This window comes from Mastigoproctus giganteus, chromosome 6, assembly GCF_048544385.1.
Source record: "Mastigoproctus giganteus isolate SK-2022 chromosome 6, ASM4854438v1, whole genome shotgun sequence".
In the NCBI taxonomy this organism is placed as follows: Eukaryota; Metazoa; Arthropoda; class Arachnida; order Uropygi; family Thelyphonidae; genus Mastigoproctus; species Mastigoproctus giganteus.
The window spans coordinates 141,986,133-142,007,593 of record NC_143580.1 but is presented as its reverse complement, the minus strand read 5'-3'; the positions used below and the strand labels follow the sequence as shown (position 1 = coordinate 142,007,593).

Here is a 21,461-nt window from a genome sequence, read left to right as displayed (position 1 = left end):
AAAATATGAAATGAGGTGTTCTGTTTTAAAAAAAATTATCAAATTTATTTCTCATTTTCTGTCCTGTCTTCAGGCATGGTTGAAATTTCTAGTTGAATGTTCTCTACCTCTTCAATTGCACTGCTCAAAGAAAGTTCTCATGCCTCAAGTTTAAACGAGGCTTGATGAACAGCAAATGTTTTCTAACCAAAGAATTGGAAAAATTGCCTTAGCAATGCCAGTGACTGTTTTTGGCATAAAAGTGCTGCACATAACCATGCTATCCACCTTTTCAAAATAGGCTCTGGTGAAAGAGGAAGGCCAAGATGCATATACCTGTAAATAGCTAGTCCGTGCAAGGGCTTTTACAAAAATCTTTTTTACACAAGAAATAACTTCATAAACTATGCCAAAATTGTCCCAAATTGTTTCTGCAAGTCTATGTGGGTTAAGAAAGTAGTGTGGATTATATTTGGATATAAAATTTCTAATGGAGAAGTTGCTTTTAACATGTATATAGCAGCATCACTAACAAAAATGCAGACTTTTCATCATGGTTGATTCTTTTATCTGGCCATAATTCATAACTCTTGAAATTGTGAATGATCCTTTGCATTTATTAAATTGTTTTTGAGAAGTCATTAATGTAATTTTCGACATTAAATAATTCACATTTTGTCTGCATCTGCTTGATTGCTTATAAGCAAGCAAGCAGATGTAGACAAGAAGGCTCTCCAGCTAATTTTCCCACCTATTAAATGTGCAGTATATTGCACACATAATGGCAACATCTGCCATTTCATTGATTGGCGGACATCCAGCCTTTTAGCATTGGGAGAATTGATTTTGTCTCCCAGGTTAATGGCTACACCATGGGGGAGGGAGGAGCAGTGCATCAGGTGACCAAGTGGGCAGTAAGTTAGTTGGAGTTAGACTGTTTAATTAAGAAGGTATATAATTAGTAATTATATACCTTCATAATTTTTTTTTTTTCTCAATACATATCCTTATCCTTGAGTTCAATGCATTTCCTCCATTTTGAGGGTAAAGAGGAAATACCTGGAAAAAAAAAAAAAAAAAAGGAGTCTATTCTGATCTCTGAAAATATCCTTTTCAACTTTCTTCACCTCGTTAAGAGTTGAAAATCAGTGACCATGCAGCTGGTTCTTCAGATTTCTGAAGAGAAAATACTCACTGTGGTGGCTTGGTCTGTACTATTGGGTGGGTTGGTTAACTCCTGGAATTTAGTCTCTCAGAGCAGCAGTTGCTTTATGGGACTGGTATACAGAAGCACTGTCATGAAGAAGTGCGACATCTGATTTCAGTTTCCCTCTTCTCTGTTCCTTTATGTCCTTCTTAAATTTTTGAGAACAATAGCACAGGTATCTCCAGTGATACTTTTCTTTCTAATTATTGTACATCCCACATAGAGAAAGGTATTGTTCTGTTCTGGACTCTACTTATGGTTCTTCGGGTGAAAGTCCAATTTTAGTGTGATGAGCTTAGAAAACTGGATTTAAATCTAACTATTTAATATTTGTGGGTGCTTTATTAATAGCAGAGAGAATCACTTGGCCACAAGAAATGTTGGCACCAGATATCGAATCAATTTATTTATTTTCTTCGAAGTAAACATATTTGTATGAAAATTCAGGTGTTTAGCAAGTGTTTGATTAAAACCGATTTTTATATTAAGAAGAATTATAACTATTGTAATGCCAGTAATTGCGGATGAAAATTTATGATATATTTTAGTCCCAATTTTACTGGTATTTCCTAATAGGGAAACAAAGCATGTCACTCTCCATGATATTTCAACCTTTAATTAATGTTGTTTAACTGCAGCAGTATCTGGTTTATGCATTAGTTTTCCCAATTGGTGACACATTATGAAAGAATCTCCCATAATATCTCATTCTCTGAGTGTAATTTATTCTATTTTGGTTCTTAACCCTATTCTGATTATGTACATAAATTTACATTTTGCATGTGTAGCCACTGAAGTGGTATGCATACATACCATATTGTTTTCCAAGGTTATTTTATATAAGAATCAAATGTGTTGGTTAATAAATTGTTTTGAAATATCCCAGTACAATCTGCCATTTCTTAATCATATTTCCAACTATTCATTGCAGGTGATAGCAAATGACTCCATGTGTTCTAACATCTTAACTAATGCTGTTGTTCCTCAAGGTTCTATTCTTTCTCCCACTCTTTTCATTTTTTATATTAATGACTTTCTTCCACTGACTAGAAATCAGAATCTTGTCTAGTTTTGCTGATGATGTTGTCCACCTTTTTTGTTTGAGAAACCCTACTTTATACAAACAACTTCAACTTCTTGAATATCCATTGCCAATTCCTTAAATGCTGACCTTTCGGTGGGGGGGAAAAACTTAACTTCATTTCTTCTGAAATTCACTCTTGTGTTATTTCTCACAGAAAATTGTTTGTTGCTCCCACACTTATCTGAGATAACACTCAGATCTTTATTGGAGATTACCCCTTTTTAACCTCTCTTTTTATAAGCATTTCACAAGTATTGCTTCCCATGTGTAAAAAATACTGAATTTTTTTTTTTATGGCCCTGTGTATTACTTTGCCTCTTAACAGCTACCTACAGATCTGAAATCTTCCCCACCACATTAAGGATGGTACCCCAAACCTTCTAGATTCTACCCAAAAGGAGGGGGTATTCAGCTTAATTAATGACCGTCCTCTTACAAAGATCTCTTTACTCTGTCACAGGTGTTCAGTTTCTGCATGCCTCTACTGTAGACATTTTCATGAGCACTGTTCTTTTGAATTAGCATATGTAATTCCACCCCTTCTCTTCAGAAACTAATTGAACAGATGCCTCGGCCAGTCAATATCCATTCACTCTCTAACTCTAAACTTACAGAAATAATTTTTTTCCCTTCTGCTCCTGTTCTTGGAGTAACCTTCCTTCCTATGATATGTATTTGCTGAAAATTACAATCTACAGAAATTGTCTAATATCAACAAGTATGTTTTGTGTCCTGAGCCTTTAGCCTATACATGACACTAAAGTATTATAGGTTCTTATACCTTCCATATTTAGGGTTATCACTAAAAAAAAAAAAAAACTTAAGAATAATCAAAATCCTAACCATGATAATAATAATCGGTTTTATTTGTAGAAAGGTAAAAGCCCTTGGAGAATCAGAATCTGAGGATGAGAGTACAATTGCATGGATTCAGAAAAGCCGCAAAGCTCAAGCAGAGAAAGAGCAGGCCGAGAAAAGGGTAATATTCCATATTTTATTGTATTAAATTAATAAAATATGTTAATTATGTAAATTTAAATAGCCATTTTTAAATAAATTTCTCAGATTGAAATACAATATGTACCTACTCTTTTCTGATTTTGTGGGCTAAAATAATTTGTCAAATAACTGGATTTTTGATATGCATGCCTGTTATCTTTCAGATTGAAAGCTGGAAATTTTTTTTGGCCCATCAGCAGTACACGAAGGATTGCTTTTCCTCTATGCGCATGTGCATTTTGTAAAATCAACAAGATATAATTCAAAATTTAAATTCTCCATTTTTGAAGCAAGCCACCTTTATTTTTGATCTTTTGAAAGATAATATTTCAAATGCAAATTGAAATTTGAAATTTCAATTTGCAATTTCAAATGCAAATTGAAAAAACTGAACACATCAGAGAACACATGCAATTGGATGCCAGCCTGATAGTAACAAGAATGCCAGCTGCATGAAATGTGAAGTGTATTCATCAGCACAGAGCATTACTCATTGGAGGAAAGAGCATCAATAAAGCCAGCTTACGGTCAATAACTGTATGTGACAGACGCCACCCAACACGCACATATAATTAGTTTTAACCTAATTCTTGAATTTTTTCTAATTGTACGATAATTAACAAAGATTTTTTGAACTTCATCTACTCTGTCCATACATCTGTATGGACAGAATAAATGAAGAGCATGAGTTGCTGAAATATTGTCTGGGGCTTCACTGATCTGATGTGACAGGCTCTGGGCTAATGTGGATCAGCTTTTGACCAGAAGAAACTAGAAAGAAATTTAAATGTACTTTTCGTGAAAGGTATACATTTATATGAGAAGTAAGATTTTGCTCATATCCACCAGCCAGTTCCTAAAAAGGGTGACAAATCCTTCCCATCCAATTATCGCCCCATTGCAATTTCTGCTACTCTTTCTAAAGTAATGGAGAAATCAATTAACCACAAACTCTTAAACTACCTAGAAACCTTCTGTCTGATCAACAATCGCCAGTATGGATTCCCTCAGTGTCGATCCACTGGTGATATTCTGGCTTATGTTACCCATTTATGGACAAATTCAATGGAAAAGTTTGATGAAACACAAGCAGTTGCTCTTGACATCTCAAAGGCTTTTGATCGTGTTTGGCATAAAGGTTTTCTAAACAAGCTTCCATCTTATGGTTTACCAACTGTTTTTTGTAATTGGTTATCCATTTTTCTCTCTGATCGCTCACTGATGGTGATGGTAGATGGCTCTCTGTCTTCTAACTTCTAAAGAACTGAACCTTGGGGGACACCAGCATTAGTGGAGACTAATGCTGGTGTCCCCCAAGGTTCAGTTCTTTCCCCCTCTCTTTTCATCTTGTATATTAATGACCTTCTTCCACAGTTTTGCCGATGAGAACACATTGCATTCCACTTTCCATTTTGAGAAACCTTGCCCTGCTCAAATCAGCTTCAACTTCTCGAATATTCACTACCAATTCCTTAAATGCCGATCTCCAGGTAATTCTCCAGTGGGACAAAGACAACTTAGATCACTAACTGATCTTCATAGTTGATTTCAATCCTTCTAAAACTCAGTCTTGTCTTATATCTCGCAAAAAAGGATTCTTCTACTCCTATGCTTATCTTTGGTGAAACTCCGATTTCTAGGCAAAATGATATATCTCTTTTGGGGATTACCCTGACTTCTACTCTCTCTTGGCACAAGCACATTACAAATAAAGGAAAATTGATGCCAAAAATTTCAAAATTGAAGGCAAGGCAGACTGATTACTTTTTTTCGTGATGTATGTTGGTTATTTATTTTTTTTTTTTCTGTGACTGTTGCTATTCTCAAAGAATATAGTCTTAATCACAGAATCCATGAAGTGTATGCTGGTGCATCTTGTTCAGATCGAGCTGTTGAGCTATCTATAAAGCTCAAGATACAGCATTGTTGTTCAGTGGTGCAGCTTATCAAGTTTGTTGCCTCATAGTTTGAACAAGACTCCCTGTTCAGACTATGAGGCAACTTACTTGATTGCTAAACATTCAAGTCATTTCCAGAAGAAGAGTTTGTTAAGACTTATATTGCAAAGGTCATGAAGGTCCTCTGTCCTGAAAGAAAAGTTATCAATTGCAAATTGTGTAGAAGTATGCATCAACCATCACAAGTTGTATTGAAAATCTTCCATGCAATATGTGGTTAGAGCCCTAAAACTTCTATTCTATTTGATTATTTGTAGTGAATGTGAAGACATTATAGACACTGTGCAACTGCTGATTTTTATCCAGGGCATGGATGAAAACTTTGTTTGTAACTGAGGTACTAACTGATCTTCATAGCATAAATCATACAGTCTCAGTTAAAAATTTAAATGCTTGTAAGGTTATCTATTTTCCTGAGAGAAAACTGACAGGATTCACCAGATGGTATGCAGCAATGTATGGCTGTCACAGTGGACTCTGTTTTTAGGGGGGGAAAATGGAGCAGAAATTGCAACACTCTCATCACTCCATTGCATAATTTTCAAAGAGCCCCCTGCTTACAAAAAAGTTGAAACTGGGTGAAGTCATGGGAGTGCCATGATTTTTACTGTGAAGTACCTTGACTCGTCTGTATGGTTGAATCACTGTCAATACACAGGTGTTTCCAACTCTGGAACAAAAATTTTTCCTGGAAAAATGGTGCAGTATTAAATCTTATGATTGATTTGTAGGATCCAGTGTGGCTAGTTGAGTTGGCATTTCTAGCTGACATGAGAGGTCATTTGAATGACTTTTAACACGCTTCTTTCAAGTCTGTGATTGCTTGCTCATGGACTTGCATTCAGATGCAAAGGTTTTCAAATGAAGTTGTTACTTTAGAAACAGCACCTGAAGAAAGGCAATGTTACCCACTTTCCATGTTTGAGAGAAATGCCCAAGGAGTACACAGAAAAAAACATCAACATTGAGAAATTTCCTGAAATTACTTATGCTGAATTCCAGTGATGATTTCATGATTTTTTGAACTTAAAAAAAAAATTCAGTTATTCAACTCTCTGTACTGTGAATGCAAGCAAAACACCTGGAAAAATGCAAATGAAAGTTCTTAAGTTAAAGTGTGATCATTAGCTGAAGTACAAATTTACTGAACTACTTCTGTGTGACTTCTATAAATGCCTGGTAAGGAATGCTTTCTACGCCTTCTTCGCCATGTGCAAAATATGACTATTTTTTTTTTAATCATCATGTGTTTGTGAGTAGGCTATCTCCATGATGAAATTGAACAAAGATTGATTGAGAAGCATGACTGATGCTCATCTAATTAGATGGGCTAAGTGTGTCATCTTCAAGGCTGGAACCAGACCTATCCACAGTGTTGCAAAGTATGATTTCTACATTTCTTATTGACTCCAAAAAATCAAGATTCTTGTGATAGTTATGTGTTGATATCACTGTTTTTCCTTTAATTAACGAATCTGGATGAAGGTTCAGATTAATGTCCCTTCCCTCCCCCAAGTTAATGTTCTTGTTCATTCAACCCACAAGTATAAGCCCCCGGACTTTAGTTTTACAAAAAGTTCCTTAATAACAGTTTAGTTATTTTAAAATCACCTTTGCGGATTTTAAAATTAAGATAATATTATCTTTATTTTAAAATCTATATTATCTATATTTTAAAATTAATAAAGATAATAGTAATAGTATACCTTTGTGTACTTTTAGTGCTTACCATGGGTGCTGGTAGATTGTTTTGCATCTTTTCAATTTTTACCTAAGTCTTAAATTTTCCAAGGTTCTGTTTTTTTTTCCATTTGTTTCCTCCTGACCTTCTTTCATTGACTGAAATTCCATAGTTTTGCTGATAAAAGTACATTACCTTCATTTTAACATACGTCCAGTTTAACATACATCCTGCTTTGCACAAATAGCCACAATTTCTTGATATTTACCTCCTCTTGTTTCTTAAATTCTGATCTCCAGGTAATTCTTCAGTGGAGAGAGGAAAACTGAGTTAACTTCTAAAAATTCCTCTAAAACCCAGACCTCTTGTAAAGCTTGCTAAAAAAAAAAAAAAAAAAAGCCACTGCTCTTATGCTCATTTTCAACAACATACAGATTTTTAGAGAACATATATCTTTATTGGGGATAATACTGCCTTACAAACTTTCCCAGACCTCTTGTAAAGCTTGCTAAAAAAAAAAAAAAAAAAAAGCCACTGCTCTTATGCTCATTTTCAATAACATACAGATTTTTAGAGAACATATATCTTTATTGGGGATAATACTGCCTTACAAACTTTCTTGATATATCACAGATATTGTTTCCTCTTCATAAAAAAAAAAAAAATTAGGCTTTCTCTTTCTTTTTGGTGATACCCATATTCCAAACTGCTGTTAGCTCGGTAGAAACCATAAATACATCCTACCATGTAATATTGTTCTGAAATAAGTTGTGGCATTCTGAAACCTGCCTAGACCCAATCCAAAAGAGAGAACGAGCATTCAGGTTAGTGAATGATTCATCACTCAAAAACTCACACCACTCTCTCCCTGATAGAGAATTGTATTGAAGATTTTCCTGGCAAAATGTGCCATTCTTATGTGGATGCTTTTTCTTCTGTGAAATTCATGGGCACTCTTTTTTAAATTAGCATCTATAATCCTCTTTGTTCCAGACCAGATTGAAAATGCACGAGCTGCTAGTCAGTGTTCATTCAGAATTTAGTGCCACACCTGAACTAACTTTTCTCATTCTTTATCTTTTCTAAATCTACTTTTTTTGAACAACTTTCCTTTTTATGTATTTCCCAAAAATTACATCAATTCATTTCCAACTGTAATTAAAAAAAAAATTGTCACTTACTCTTGTCTGCACATAAACATGCATGTGTAAATATGTATGCAAATAAAAAGTATGTGTGCAATGGTTGTGGCTCGCACATGTCTACTCATTGTGTGGAAGCTGGGAAAGGTTGATGTGTACATTCTTAGTTGAGTAGTTGTTTCCATGCCAGGATGTTGTCATTTGAACAGTGAGCAAACATCAAGTTTTATGTGCAAATGTTTCACTTGTTGCATGATTAAGTGAAACATGAAACAAGAAGTTCATGTTGATGTGAAATATGCAACAATCTGTTCTGCAGTGCCATTTGTATACTTGAACACAAGTGTGCAAATGACTCTGGATGATGAAATACATGATAATCACTGGAGGTGATTCATGGCATGGATTACTGGTGACAGGATATAACAAGTAGACCACTAAATGATTGCCTGCCTTTCAGTTTGGCATCCTGGAATGTGCAGTATGAAAACATGTTATACAAAGAATCCATTTGTATTACATCTGATTTCCATGGTCTTTAATTATAGTATAATATGGTAGGTTTGCCACTTGTCATCCATATGGGGAGCTCTGGATTTGAGTACTGATGGAAACTGAAATATTCTTCAAATGGGACTGTAGTTAGTTCAGATGGACTGTTCAGGTGGAGGAGAAAGAGGTAGGACCCCCCACCTCACCGTGAGATATTCTGTGTTTATCATTACCATAACATACAGATCAGCCCACAAATACTTGTACAGACAATTCATGATCACAATCTTGTACAGAATTTTGCTTGATAAAAAAATATAACATCACATGAACCTGCACAATATGATCAACTTAGCTAAAATGCCATGGGGGGGTGGAATTGGAATTAAAAAAAAAAAAAAAAACAGAATGAACAATGGCCTCTACTTGGTTACTGGCCATATATGCAACTTTAATAATTTATCTGTATATATGGGTACATGTCACCTGCATGTGGAGATGTATACTATCACTGTGTTCTCTGACAGCTAGTCCAAAGTTCAAACCAATTTACTATTATTTTCTTTAGTATAATAAGAGCTATTATCTGCTCATAAACACAGTAAAAAACACAGCGTTATAAACACAGTCAAACTATTATTTTCTATATTAAACTAGCATTCATTATTCATTACAGGCAAAACTTTTGGAAGAAATGGATGAAGAGTTTGGAATTGGAGCATTAGTTGAAGAAGAATTTGGGAAGAATAACATGTCAAAAGTTAGTTATTTTATATATTCAAACTTAGCTATAGCTTTGTTGAGGAGACTACAATATTATGATGTTTTAACTGAGTGATGTTATAAGCAAGATTGACATTTTAAGTTATTTTGAAATTAGTAGAAATTTAATAATAAAATTTTATTAATGGATATAAAATGTCTACATGTCACACAGGCATTGTTAAATGGTCCACGATAACCGCTGTTTCATTTTCATGGGCATTGACACACTTTATATACATACATACGTGCATATATTAAAACGTAAATTGTGTACACTATTATTTTACGGTCTATTGCACCTTTAATAATACTGTAAGCCGACTGGGCTAGCTGGGTGGGTAAAGTGCCTGCCTGGCAATCCAAAGATCGCAGGTTCAAATCCCGCCTCGGGCTTGGATCAGAGTAGTGCAAAAACTTGGGCCCCTCGACGTGGGCACCTGTACGTGGTGAGGGGACCTCCCAGTGACGCTGCTGGACTTCCAGACTAGCATCACTGGGATCCAATGCCCAGGTTCCAGGCTTACATCAATGGAATCCGGCATTTGCCGTGCGCTGCGACCCGTGGAAATTCGGAAAGGGGGATCCTGGTGGTTGAGGGGCCCAGCTTCAATACACCACTTTGGCCCCTGCTTCGACAAGACGGGTGGTCCTGGAAGGCCCGGCTAGGATCAGTCGGCTAGTAGGCTCGCCTGCGAAGCTCAACCATGTCAATGCCACGCCCCTACCCTCATGGTCCGAGGGACAGGATTCAGGCTGGCGGCGGTGCGGGTATAGTGTCTGGGTAGCCCTGGCGTCCCACTCCCGAGCGCATTTATTGCATGCCGGGTAGTGGGTGTCCCTTTGGGCTCCGTGGTGAGTGGGGAGCCCGGGCACTGAACCACTTCAAAACTTCATGAATCCTGATAAATATATTCCTTCAGGGGCCCCAACCCGGTCCCTATCTGAAAACAGAGATGGAGAGGCAGATAGCATTATTGCTACAAAGAGGCAGCAAACCGAACTACCATCAGGGCCTGTCCCAAGGTTCTTAATTATGCACTCCACAAATGAAACACCGATTGGTAAAATGTCACCCTTTTTTATACAAAAAGGGTTGGATGGGTTAGCAGATTCACCCAAGTCAGTTAAGAGGCTCCGTTCTGGGGATCTCTTGATTGAAACAAAAAATGACAGCCAGTCTGAACATCTACTCCAAGTAACATCAATCGGAGGAGTACCCATAACAGTGACACCACACAGAACACTCAATTCATCGAGAGGTGTCATTTCGGAGTGGGACCTTCTCGATGTAACCGAGGAGGAAATCTACTCCGAATTAAAACCACAGGGAGTTACTGCCGTCAAGAGGATTACTGCACGAAGGGATGGAAAAATTGTTAAAACCAGGAGCGTTATCCTGACTTTTAACTCTCCTAAACCTCCTGACGAGATTAAAGCTGGATACATTAATTGCTCAGTGCGTCCATACGTTCCAAACCCTTTACGGTGTTTTAAATGCCAGAAGTATGGACATTCTCAAATGGCCTGCCGTGGAGTCCTTGCATGCGCTCGATGCGGTACAAAGGACCACGAAACAACAGCATGTTCAGCTGCAAAACCCACCTATATTAACTGTGAAGGCGAACACCCGGCCTACTCACGAACATGCCAGAGGTGGAAAGAAGAAAAAGAAATTCAACGGCTGAAGGCAGAGCTAAATATATCATACCAGGAGGCAAGGAAATCGGTCAAACCCCTGAATATCAACAAACCTACCTACGCCCAGAAGGTAGCAGGGAGATGTTCCGTCGGAACTCAGACGGACATGACCATTCCTCCAAAGGAGTCTTTCACTCTCATCGCACGTTATCTCTTAAGTTCTCAAAAACCTGCACAGAAAAACCAATCAGCTGCCACTCCTATATCAGTACCCCCTAATGCTCCACAAGTAACAAAGGTAATTATGAAAGAAAAGAATAAGAAAGGGGAAGTCTCCCCTACTACCCAAGAAAACATGGATGTCGAGCAGAAGGATGTACCCGAAGATTCAGTCTTGGAACTCTTTACGGAGGAAGAAATGGACACGGGACAGCGTCCATTCTTTCCCAAAAAAGATAAACCCAGGACTGATAAAAGTAAGTCCTCAGCACCTCAGAAGCCGCCTGATGGACCCACCAAGCCAAAATAATGGCTAAATTCCTACAATGGAATTGTCGTGGATTCCGGCCAAATATTGATGACATCAAGGCCCTCCTGCAAAAGCACGAGCCAGTTTGCTTTTGCTTGCAGGAGACATATCTAAAGGCAAATGATGATCCCACCATGCACAACATCACAATTTTTCGAAAGGATAGAATTGCGGATGGCTCTGTACATGGGGGAGTGGCTATCCTTGTGGGTAACCAGACCCCAGTGCCACTCTTGCTAATTACAACTAGAATAGAAGCTGTTGCAATTCACCTTACGGTGGGATTTTTATTAACCGTCTGCTCTATCTATTTGCCACCTGGGACTGACATCTCCCAGGAAGACCTTGATGATCTTCTAACGCAGTTGCCTCCCCCTTTCTTACTTCTCGGGGATTTTAATGGACATAACACCCTGTGGGGTAGTGCTAACATCAACGGAAGGGGATGAGTCATAGAGCATATGCTAAATGACAATGACCTTTCCCTTCTAAATACTGGAACAAATACCTTCTTCCACATGCCTACCCGTACTTTTTCTGCCATTGATCTCTCTATCTGCTCCCCATCTCTACTCCCTTCACTCACTTGGGAAGTGGAGGAGAATCCATACGGAAGTGATCACTTCCCTGTGATAACCTCATTATAAAGTGGGAGACCATGTCTTCCCTTCAGGTTACCACGGTGGAAGATTGATCAGGCTGACTGGACTGCCTTCCAACATCAGGCAAATTTTGATCTTAGCACAGTCAGTCAAGAGCCTATCAATGATGCAGTTACGTACATCACAGAAGTTATTGTCCAAGCAGCTGCGAATGCTGTTCCAAAAACATCTGCCCGGTTTCCACCATTTCCCAAACCTTGGTGGAATTCACAATGCACAGCAGCAAAAAAGGCTCAAAACAAAGCGTGGGGAATATTCCGCCGATATCCTACCACGACCAACCTTATAGCCTTTAAACGTGCACGAGCCAAAGCACGATATATCCGCCGTCAGAGTCAAAAGGAATCGTGGATCCGTTTTACATCATCTATTAACCAGTCTACCAACTCTAAGGTAGTCTGGGATAAAATCCGGAAAATGAAGGGGAAAATATACATCCCACCCTTCTTCAATCCTAGATTATAATGGATGCGCTATTGCAGATCCAACTGCAATAGCCAATTCTCTTGGGGAAACATTCTCCAACATCTCTGCAATATCTTCGTATTCCCCAGAGTTCCTGGTCCTGAAATATAAAATCGAAAAACAGGCACTTAACTTTAAATCTAAGAGCATTTATCCCTACAACGGGGATTTCACTATTCAGGAACTGAAAAGAGCCCTCACTCTTTCCAAAGCAAGTGCTGTTGGACCAGATGGCATCCATTATGAAATGATTAAGCATCTTTCACCAAAATCTATGGATTATCTGCTCTTTCTATATAACAGAATCTTTATTGAAGGGCAGTTTCTGGATTCCTGGTGCAAGGTAATCGTTCTTGCCTTTGCTAAGCCAGGAAAGGATCCAAAAGTCATTACTAATTATCGTCCTATTGCTCTGACTAGCTGTCAGTGCAAAATCCTGGAGAGAATGGTTAATTCTCGTTTAATATGGTACTTAGAATCAAATGACCTTCTCTCCAACATCCAGTGCGGCTTCCGAAGGAACCGTTCCACTTTGAACCATCTTATTAGACTGGAAACATCCATCCGGGATGCTTTCCTAAAACGCGAACACTTGGCGTCAGTGTTCTTTGACGTGGAGAAAGCATATGACACAACTTGGAGATTTGGCATTTTAAAAGATTTACATAGCCTAGGACTTAGAGGGCGACTCCCCTTTTTTATTCAAAACGTTTTAGCCAATCGATCTTTCCAAGTTCGTGTGGGATCCTCACTCTCTCGTTCCTTCAGCCAAGAGAAGGGTGTACCACAAGGATCAGTATTAAGTGTCACGCTTTTCGCCATCAAAATAAATTCAATCACAGAACAACTTCCTCCAACTGTAAACAGTGCTCTCTATGTTGATGACTTTAGCATTTTTTGTCAGTCATGCAACATGAGGGTTATTGAAAGGCAACTGGAGAAAGCCATCAATAGTCTGAATTCCTAGGCACTTGCTAATGGCTTCAGGTTTTCGCCGGAGAAGACCGTTTGCGTACACTTTTGTCGTAAGCGTAATCTTCATCCTGAACCCGGATTAAGGCTCGGACAATATGCTATTCCAGTAGCAGCGAACATAAAATTCTTGGAACTCTTATTCGATAAAAAACTAACCTTTTTGGATCATATCTGTCAACTCCGCACAAAGTGCACACGTGGGCTTAATATTCTCCGCTCGCTCTCCTCTACATCTTGGGGAGCAGACTGATATATCCTTCTTCGGCTTTACCGTGCACTTGTGCGATCCAAACTAGATTATGGGTCCCAGGTATATTCCTCAGCCAGAGACAGTGTCCTGCGATGGCGGGACCCCATCCATCATCAGGCCCTATGTATTGCTACTGGAGCATATCGCACATCTTCTGTCCAGAGCTTATACGTCGAAGCAAACGAACCACCGTTATCGCTTCGACGTAAGCAGTTGTCTTTAAAGTACGCTTTAAAACTGAAATCCCTGCCAGACCATCCTACGTGGCCATTCGTTTTTGAGCCACGATGGGAAAATTTATACAATACCCGTAAGACTGCCAATCGTCCCTTTGGTATTCATCTCCAAGAGCTACTCAAAGAACTTAATATCAAGGTAGACAAGGTTGCCCAAACACCAAAGCAACCCTTTCCACCCTGGCATGCTCATGTCCCGGCATGTGACTTATCTCTTAGAAATTGGGGAAAGTCGGACACTCCATCATCTGTCTACCTGCAGCTTCATTCAGCACACCGAACTGAATATTCCAACTTCGCGCCAGTCTACACAGACGGTTCGAAGTTGGACTCATATGTGGGATCTGCTGCTGTCTTTACAGACAGCTCTATATCGGAGCAGATTCCCTCTGAATGCAGCATATTTACTGCAGAGCTGCACGCTATAGAGTTAGCCTTGGATCACATTAGTGAATGCCAATTCCAACGGTTCATTCTATATTCCGACTCTCTCAGCATGTTACAGGCTTTAATATCTGTGAGATATAATCCTCATCCAGTTCTGTCTAGTATTCAGCAGAAGATTCACTTCCTCCGTGGACATGATATCTGCTTCTGCTGGATTCCCAGCCACATTGGGATTAGGGGAAATGATTTGGCTGACGCCGCAGCCAAATCAGCAATTCCCAATAATAACTGCTGCCTGTCAGTCCCCTATACAGACTACAGGCAAGTAATACACCAAAAGATACATTCCCAATGGCAGGATTCGTGGAATAGACAGACTGCGAATAAATTATATCTCATATAAAGCCTGTAATTGAACCGTGGCAGTCTAGTCTGCGCAGAAATCGTAAGGAGGAAGTTGTTCTTGCCCGGACCCGCATAGGACACAGTCATTTAACTCATTCGTTTTTGCTGAGGGCTGATGACCCTCCTATGTGTGTGTCCTGTGGCACAATTTTAACGATTAGACACCTTTTAATTGACTGTCTAGATTTTAGCAATATCCGTTTTACCGCTTTTAACCATCTGACTGAGCCGTATACACTCAGTCAGATTTTATCTGACAATGACAATGTGTCTGCTATTTTTAGTTGTTTTAAATCAATAAAGGTTTTTACTTGTATTTAATATTTACATGTTATTGTTATTTCTTTATTGATTTATTTTTTTCTACATTTTATACCTTTGTTATTTTATATACTGACATGGTGACCTAAGTAATTAGGTCAGTGAAAATTTAAATATCACCTGAGTTTGGCACATTATAGCCTTAGTTGCTAATGCGCCAATACCAAACAAACAAGCAAAAACCTTGGGAGGTGCATTATGGCCACAGAAGCCGATGCACCAACAACTAACAAAAAAAATATATAAAATAAATAAATAAAATAATACTGTATTATCTAATACAGAAATAATCTGATATTTTTTGGTTTTTTCCCCAAGCATGTATGCAGTGGTTGTGGCTCACACATTGACCCTGGGGGCTCACATCTGGTGAGTATGGGCTTGGCAAACCCAGGGTCCTGAGCTGGATATCATCATTCTTCTCTTTCTTGGTGATTCCTTTCTACTTCTCTTTCTCTCTCTCAGGGTAACTCGGGGAATTTTTTTTTTTTGGCTGGTACAGCATAAGCCTCAGGCTTCCTTGTACCATATGGCTAATAATAATAATAATAATAATGTCTACTCAATGTGTTGGAAGCTGGGAAAGGTTGATCTGTACATTCTTAGTTGGAGTAGCTGTTCCCATGCTAGGATGTTGCCATTTGAACAGTGAGCAAACATCGTTTTATGTGCAAACAAGTTTCACTTGTTGAATGAGTAAGTGAAACATGAAACAAGAAGTTCATGTTGAAATCTTTATAAACACAGTCAAAGTTTAGCTGCTTAAACTGCTTTGCTTGATAGGCTGAATCAGTTCTTCGTCTCTGTCTTACTCACCCATTTAATTTGACACTCTGTCAGGTGTCATCATCGGCTAAAATTTGTGATTATGTTGCCATGAACCACATGTGCATCTAAAGTGTACTGATTTAAATGCATTCTGATAAAGGCAAGTCTTCTTTGGTACTGTCAGTTTCAAATTTGTAGCAGTTACTATACTTAATCCTGCGTGATGAAAGCATTCTAGTTGGTCTGCTTAGATGCTCTGTTCCATTCCTTTTCTGCATTTTTTGTTATTGTGCAGCTTTTCACTGTTTCAAAAGAAGCAATCATTTTAAGCAAAATTAATTTTCAAAAATGAAATTTAAAACTTTGTGTGAAACAATGGTTTGCAAGATGCTTGTATTTGCAGAAATAAACAAGTTATTTTTTATTTATTTATTTTTTTTTTTAAATCTTATGTTCGTTGGCTTTATTTCTGCACAATGGTATTGAATTAAGTAAAAGAAGTAGAATTTTACTTGTGAACCCACTGAAGTAGCTAAGATTCAAACTAGGAAGATGTCATCCAAGCTTTTTTATTTGTTCTATATCAAGTAGGCAACTTTTTAACATATTTGAAACTAGATCGTATGTATAGCTTAGCTTAATTTTCAGCAATTTTTAATTACTATGACCTCATAGTAATCTGCTTAGCTGGTGGAAAGTTTTACCACATACATAGTGGTTATAGGATTCTAATAACTTACGGGGATTATGGGTTTAGAAAGTTATGGGCTATAAAAATTTTGCTAAGAAAGGAAAGTGTACCTTCCACTCTATGGTTGCTTAATTAAAATAAATTAAATGAAGAAAGATGAAAGCTAATAGCCGCGCACGAGTGACTTTCGAAATTGTCCTCAGTTAGCTATAGTGGGATGCGCCTCCGTAGCCAGGTGGGAAGGAGCAGCAGTGCATAGCACACGCTTCTTGATTAGACCGGAGTTCGAGCCCGTCACCACCAAATACGGAGGATGCGGAAAGGTCAAAGAATGACCACCGCATATCCCGGAGCAATATGGCCTTAGTTGCTAATGCTCCTAAAAACCAAATAACAAACAAACAAACAGCTATAGTGGGGGGGGGGGAAGAGAGCGCGTGCGAGTGTGTTATATACGGGTTGGGTTCCCGAAATGCATTTCAGTGCACGTGGAAACTTAATATGTGCTAAATTCCAAATGGGGGAGAGAAGTTGGCCAGAATATTTTTGTTTAATACGTTGAGTGATGTATGCGTTTAAACCACTCAATGACGAGGGCTTCGTTTTGAAGGATTTTATAGCCGGAATTTAATTTGACTACTGTGATGACTGAATCGATGAGTGATTTATGATAATAAGATTGGACATGTTGTGTTAGTTCTGTACTTGCTAAATTAGATTTGAAGCTATTAAAGTGGTAGTATGCACACGTGTTGGAAATTTTTGATGTCCCGAATTTTGCTGTTGTACTGCCTATGTAACATGCTTGGCAATCTGATTGGCATCTGATAAAATATATAATGTTGTTATGATCTTGTGTCCCATATTCGTGTGTTGTCTTGTATGAATTGAATTTGGAACTTAATTTGTTATAAGATGTGAATATTAATTTGATATCTGTATTCTTAAAAATCTGTTGAAGTCTTCTAGCATATTGTTGATGATATGGGAGCGCGATAAGGGGTTTATGTATCTTATTCTTATTCACATCTGGAGGCCTCATTTTAGAAAGGATGTAGATTTACTTGAGCGTGTACAGAGAAGGACAACAAGATTGGTGAGGGGAATGAAGGGATCCTCTTACCAAGAGAGGCTTAAGTTCTGCAAATTGCAGTGGCTGGAGACTAGGCACCTGCGTGGTGATCTGATTGATGTGTATAAGGCCTTGAATGGGTTGAGCACGCTGAATTCTGATGGGATCCTTCCACTTGTTCAGATTACGAACCTAAGGGAGCATAAATTCAAATTAAGAAAGGACAGATGTAGAATAGATGTGCGGAAATTTGCCTTTAGCCAACGGGTGGTTAATTGCTGGAACAAACTTCCATCTGTCGTTGTGGAAGTTGATAGGTTGAATAAATTTAAGGAGGAACTGGACAGGCAATTTGGAGGGAATGGTGTGATTTTTTTTTTTTTTTTTGGCTGATGCTGCATAAGCTCATAAACTTGCTTTCTTGCATCACATCCCACTACTATTACTAGTACGTGGTTATTAATTTTGCTTGGGTTGTTATTATGAACTTTGGTGATGGTTTCTTTTATTAGTTGTAATGGGTATTTTCTGTTGATGAATTTTTTGGTGAGGTATTGCAATTCTACAGATAGGTCTGTTTGTGTGTGACTATATTTTACAGCGTTGTATATCTGGTTGTATAGAACTGCTTTTTTGATGTATAGAGGGTGGTGTGAGTGGTAATGTAAGAATTTACCTGTATGTGTGTTCTTTTTGTATATTTTGGTGCCTAAAGATGTACTTATTTTGTATATAGCGAGGTTTAGAAAATTAATTTTATTATCGGTTTCTACTTCGAGGGTAAATTTGAGTCTCTCATGTGTTGTATTAAACGTGTTCAGTAAAGTATCGATGGTGGTTCTGTTGCCTATTAAGAGGACGTCATCTGCATATCTCATGTATAGTTTAATTCCTGGGGGAAAGGGTTGGTGTATTTTTTCTTCAGTAGAAGCGAGGTAGATTTCGGATAAAGGGGCAGAGATATCGAGGCCCATGGGAAGGCCAAAAATTTGTTTGTAGATGTTATTTTGGAATTTAAATTGTTTGGCGTCAAGTAACAGTGATGTGAGTTCTAAAATGTCATTAATGTTTAAGTCAGTACATTTTGTCAATGTGTCGTCTTTAATTAATAGTTCTTTAAGAGCCAGTAGCATGGATTCGATGTGTACGTTTGTGTATAGGGAGACAACGTCGAAGGACCCAAGAATATCGTTTTCTATAGCCCATAACTTAGTTTCTAAACCCATAATCCCCGTAAGTTATTAGAATCCTATAACCACTATGTATGTGGTAAAACTCTCCACCAGCTAAGCGGATTACTATGAGGTGAGTGCTGAAAATTAAGCTAAGCTATACATACAATCTAATTATTACATTACAGCACATAAGGACTCCTTAAAAATCAAGAGTCAGTTTAACACAAATCTTTTAACTATATATTACACCTCTTCCATATGCCTATCATTTCTACATTTTCCCCAATGCATTCAGATCTGCACGATAGGAAACTCCATTTCGCAAAACTATTAGTTAAATACTTTTCCGACAAACTCCACATTACATACATTCTTAAAGAAATGTCTCATATATGACATAATCCCCAATTTCGCTCGTATCTGCACCAAAAACACTGTTAAAAAATACTCTTTTATCATACACTAAGCCTCTATTGCCATAATTAAAGCCAAATTACGGAAAAGATACAGAGAAAAATATCTCCTTTTAGATCAAATACATACCCTTAAATTCAAGCTTAAAAGAGAACTAACCCCCACAACTTGGTACAATTACGTACAACAGAACAACACACGAATTCAGGCAACTTTAAATCAGATTACACAAAAGCACTCCAAGAAATGGGATACACTCACCAGGAGCCACAAAAAAACCCACACCAACTCGGTTGTTAACATCTCTACACAAACATTTTCCCCTAATGAACTTGCCAGTCTAGAATACAGATTCAATTTCACCATTAACAGCAATCGCTACCCAGTTAAAGACGCCATGATTGAAATACAAACTAAACTTGATACATTTTTCTTATGCAGCATCAGCCAAAAAAAAAAAAAAAAAAAATCACACCGTTCCCTCCAAATTGCCTGTCCAGTTCCTCCTTAAATTTATTCAACCTATAAACTTCCAAAACAACAGATGGAAGTTTGTTCCAGCAATTAACCACCCGTTGGCTAAAGGCAAATTTCCGCACATCTATTCTACATCTGTCCTTTCTTAATTTGAATTTATGCCCCCTTAGGTTCGTAATCTGAACAAGTGGAAGGATCCCATCAGAATTCAGCATGCTCAACCCATTCAAGACCTTATACACCTCAATCAGATCACCGCACAGGTGCCTAGTCTCCAGCCACTGCATTTGCAGGACTTAAGCCTCTCTTGGTAAGAGGATCCCTTCATTCCCCTCACCAATCTTGTTGCTCTTCTCTGTACACGCTCAAGTAAATCTACATCCTTTCTAAAATGAGGCCTCCAGATGTGAATAAGAATAAGATACATAAACCCCTTATCGCACTCCCATATCATCAACAATATGCTAGAAGGCTTCAACAGATTTTTAAGAATACAGATATCAAATTAATATTCACATCTTATAACAAATTAAGTTCCAAATTCAATTCATACAAGACAACACACGAATATGGGACACAAGATCATAACAACATTATATATTTTATCAGATGCCAATCAGATTGCCAAGCATGTTACATAGGCAGTACAACAGCAAAATTCGGGACATCAAAAATTTCCAACACGTGTGCATACTACCACTTTAATAGCTTCAAATCTAATATAGCAAGTACAGAACTAACACAACATGTCCAATCTTATTATCATAAATCACTCATCGATTCAGCCATCACAGTAGTCAAATTAAATTCCGGCTATAAAATCCTTCAAAACGAAGCCCTCGTCATTGAGTGGTTTAAACGCATACATCACTCAACGTATTAAACAAAAATATTCTGGCCAACTTCTCCCCCATTTGGAATTTAGCACATATTAAGTTTCCACGTGCACTGAAATGCATTTCGGGAACCCAACCCGTATATAACACACTCGCGCGCGCTCTCTCCCCCCCCCCTCCCCCACTATAGCTAACTGAGGACGATTTCGAAAGTCGTTCGTGCGCGGCTATTAGCTTTCATCTTTCTTCATTTAATTTATTTTAATTAAGCAACCATAGAATGGAAGGTGCACTTTCCGTTCTTAGCAAAATTTTTATAGCCCATAATTTAGTTTCTAAACCCATAATCCCCGTGAGTTATTAGAATCCTATAGCCACTATGTATGTGGTAAAACTTTCCACCAGCTAAGCGGATTACTATGAGGTGAGTGCTGAAAATTAAGCTAAGCTATACATACATACACTCTAGTTATTACATTACAGCACATAAGGACTCCTTAAAAATCAAGAGTCATATTTGAAACATCATGAATTTTTAGATTTTCATGGATTTTCATAAGAAAATATGACAAACATTTCTTTCTTTTCTGTGTCATTCAGATTTGCAGAAATGTGATACAATTTCTTGATAATTCACTCTGTGCACTTTAAACCCTCGAATTTTAATGTTCTGTTGGATGTTAATTTTAAAAATCGCTCTGTCTCCTCTGCATTGAAAATAACTTTGTATATCATTTACTGTTCGTTTATTTTGCTTCAGCTGTTATTTTCCAAAAATTTCTCTGTAACCTAATTCAGTTTGTCCAACCATTGGACCACACAAAATTCTCAGTTACAAATAATTTCGGGAAAT

The 21,461-nt window shown here is 37.9% G+C and overlaps 1 protein-coding gene across 1 annotated transcript in view; it reads left to right on the top strand.

Annotated features, from left to right (window-relative positions):
- LOC150084627 (U4/U6.U5 tri-snRNP-associated protein 1) overlaps positions 1–21,461 on the top strand; it is a 343,250-nt gene that overhangs the window by 81,003 nt on the left and 240,786 nt on the right. Inside the window, exons 5-6 of the mRNA XM_090375366.1 lie at positions 3,144–3,249; positions 9,219–9,302. Coding sequence (XP_090231492.1) covers positions 3,144–3,249; positions 9,219–9,302 — 190 coding nt within the window. The remainder of the gene's footprint in view (positions 1–3,143; positions 3,250–9,218; positions 9,303–21,461) is intronic.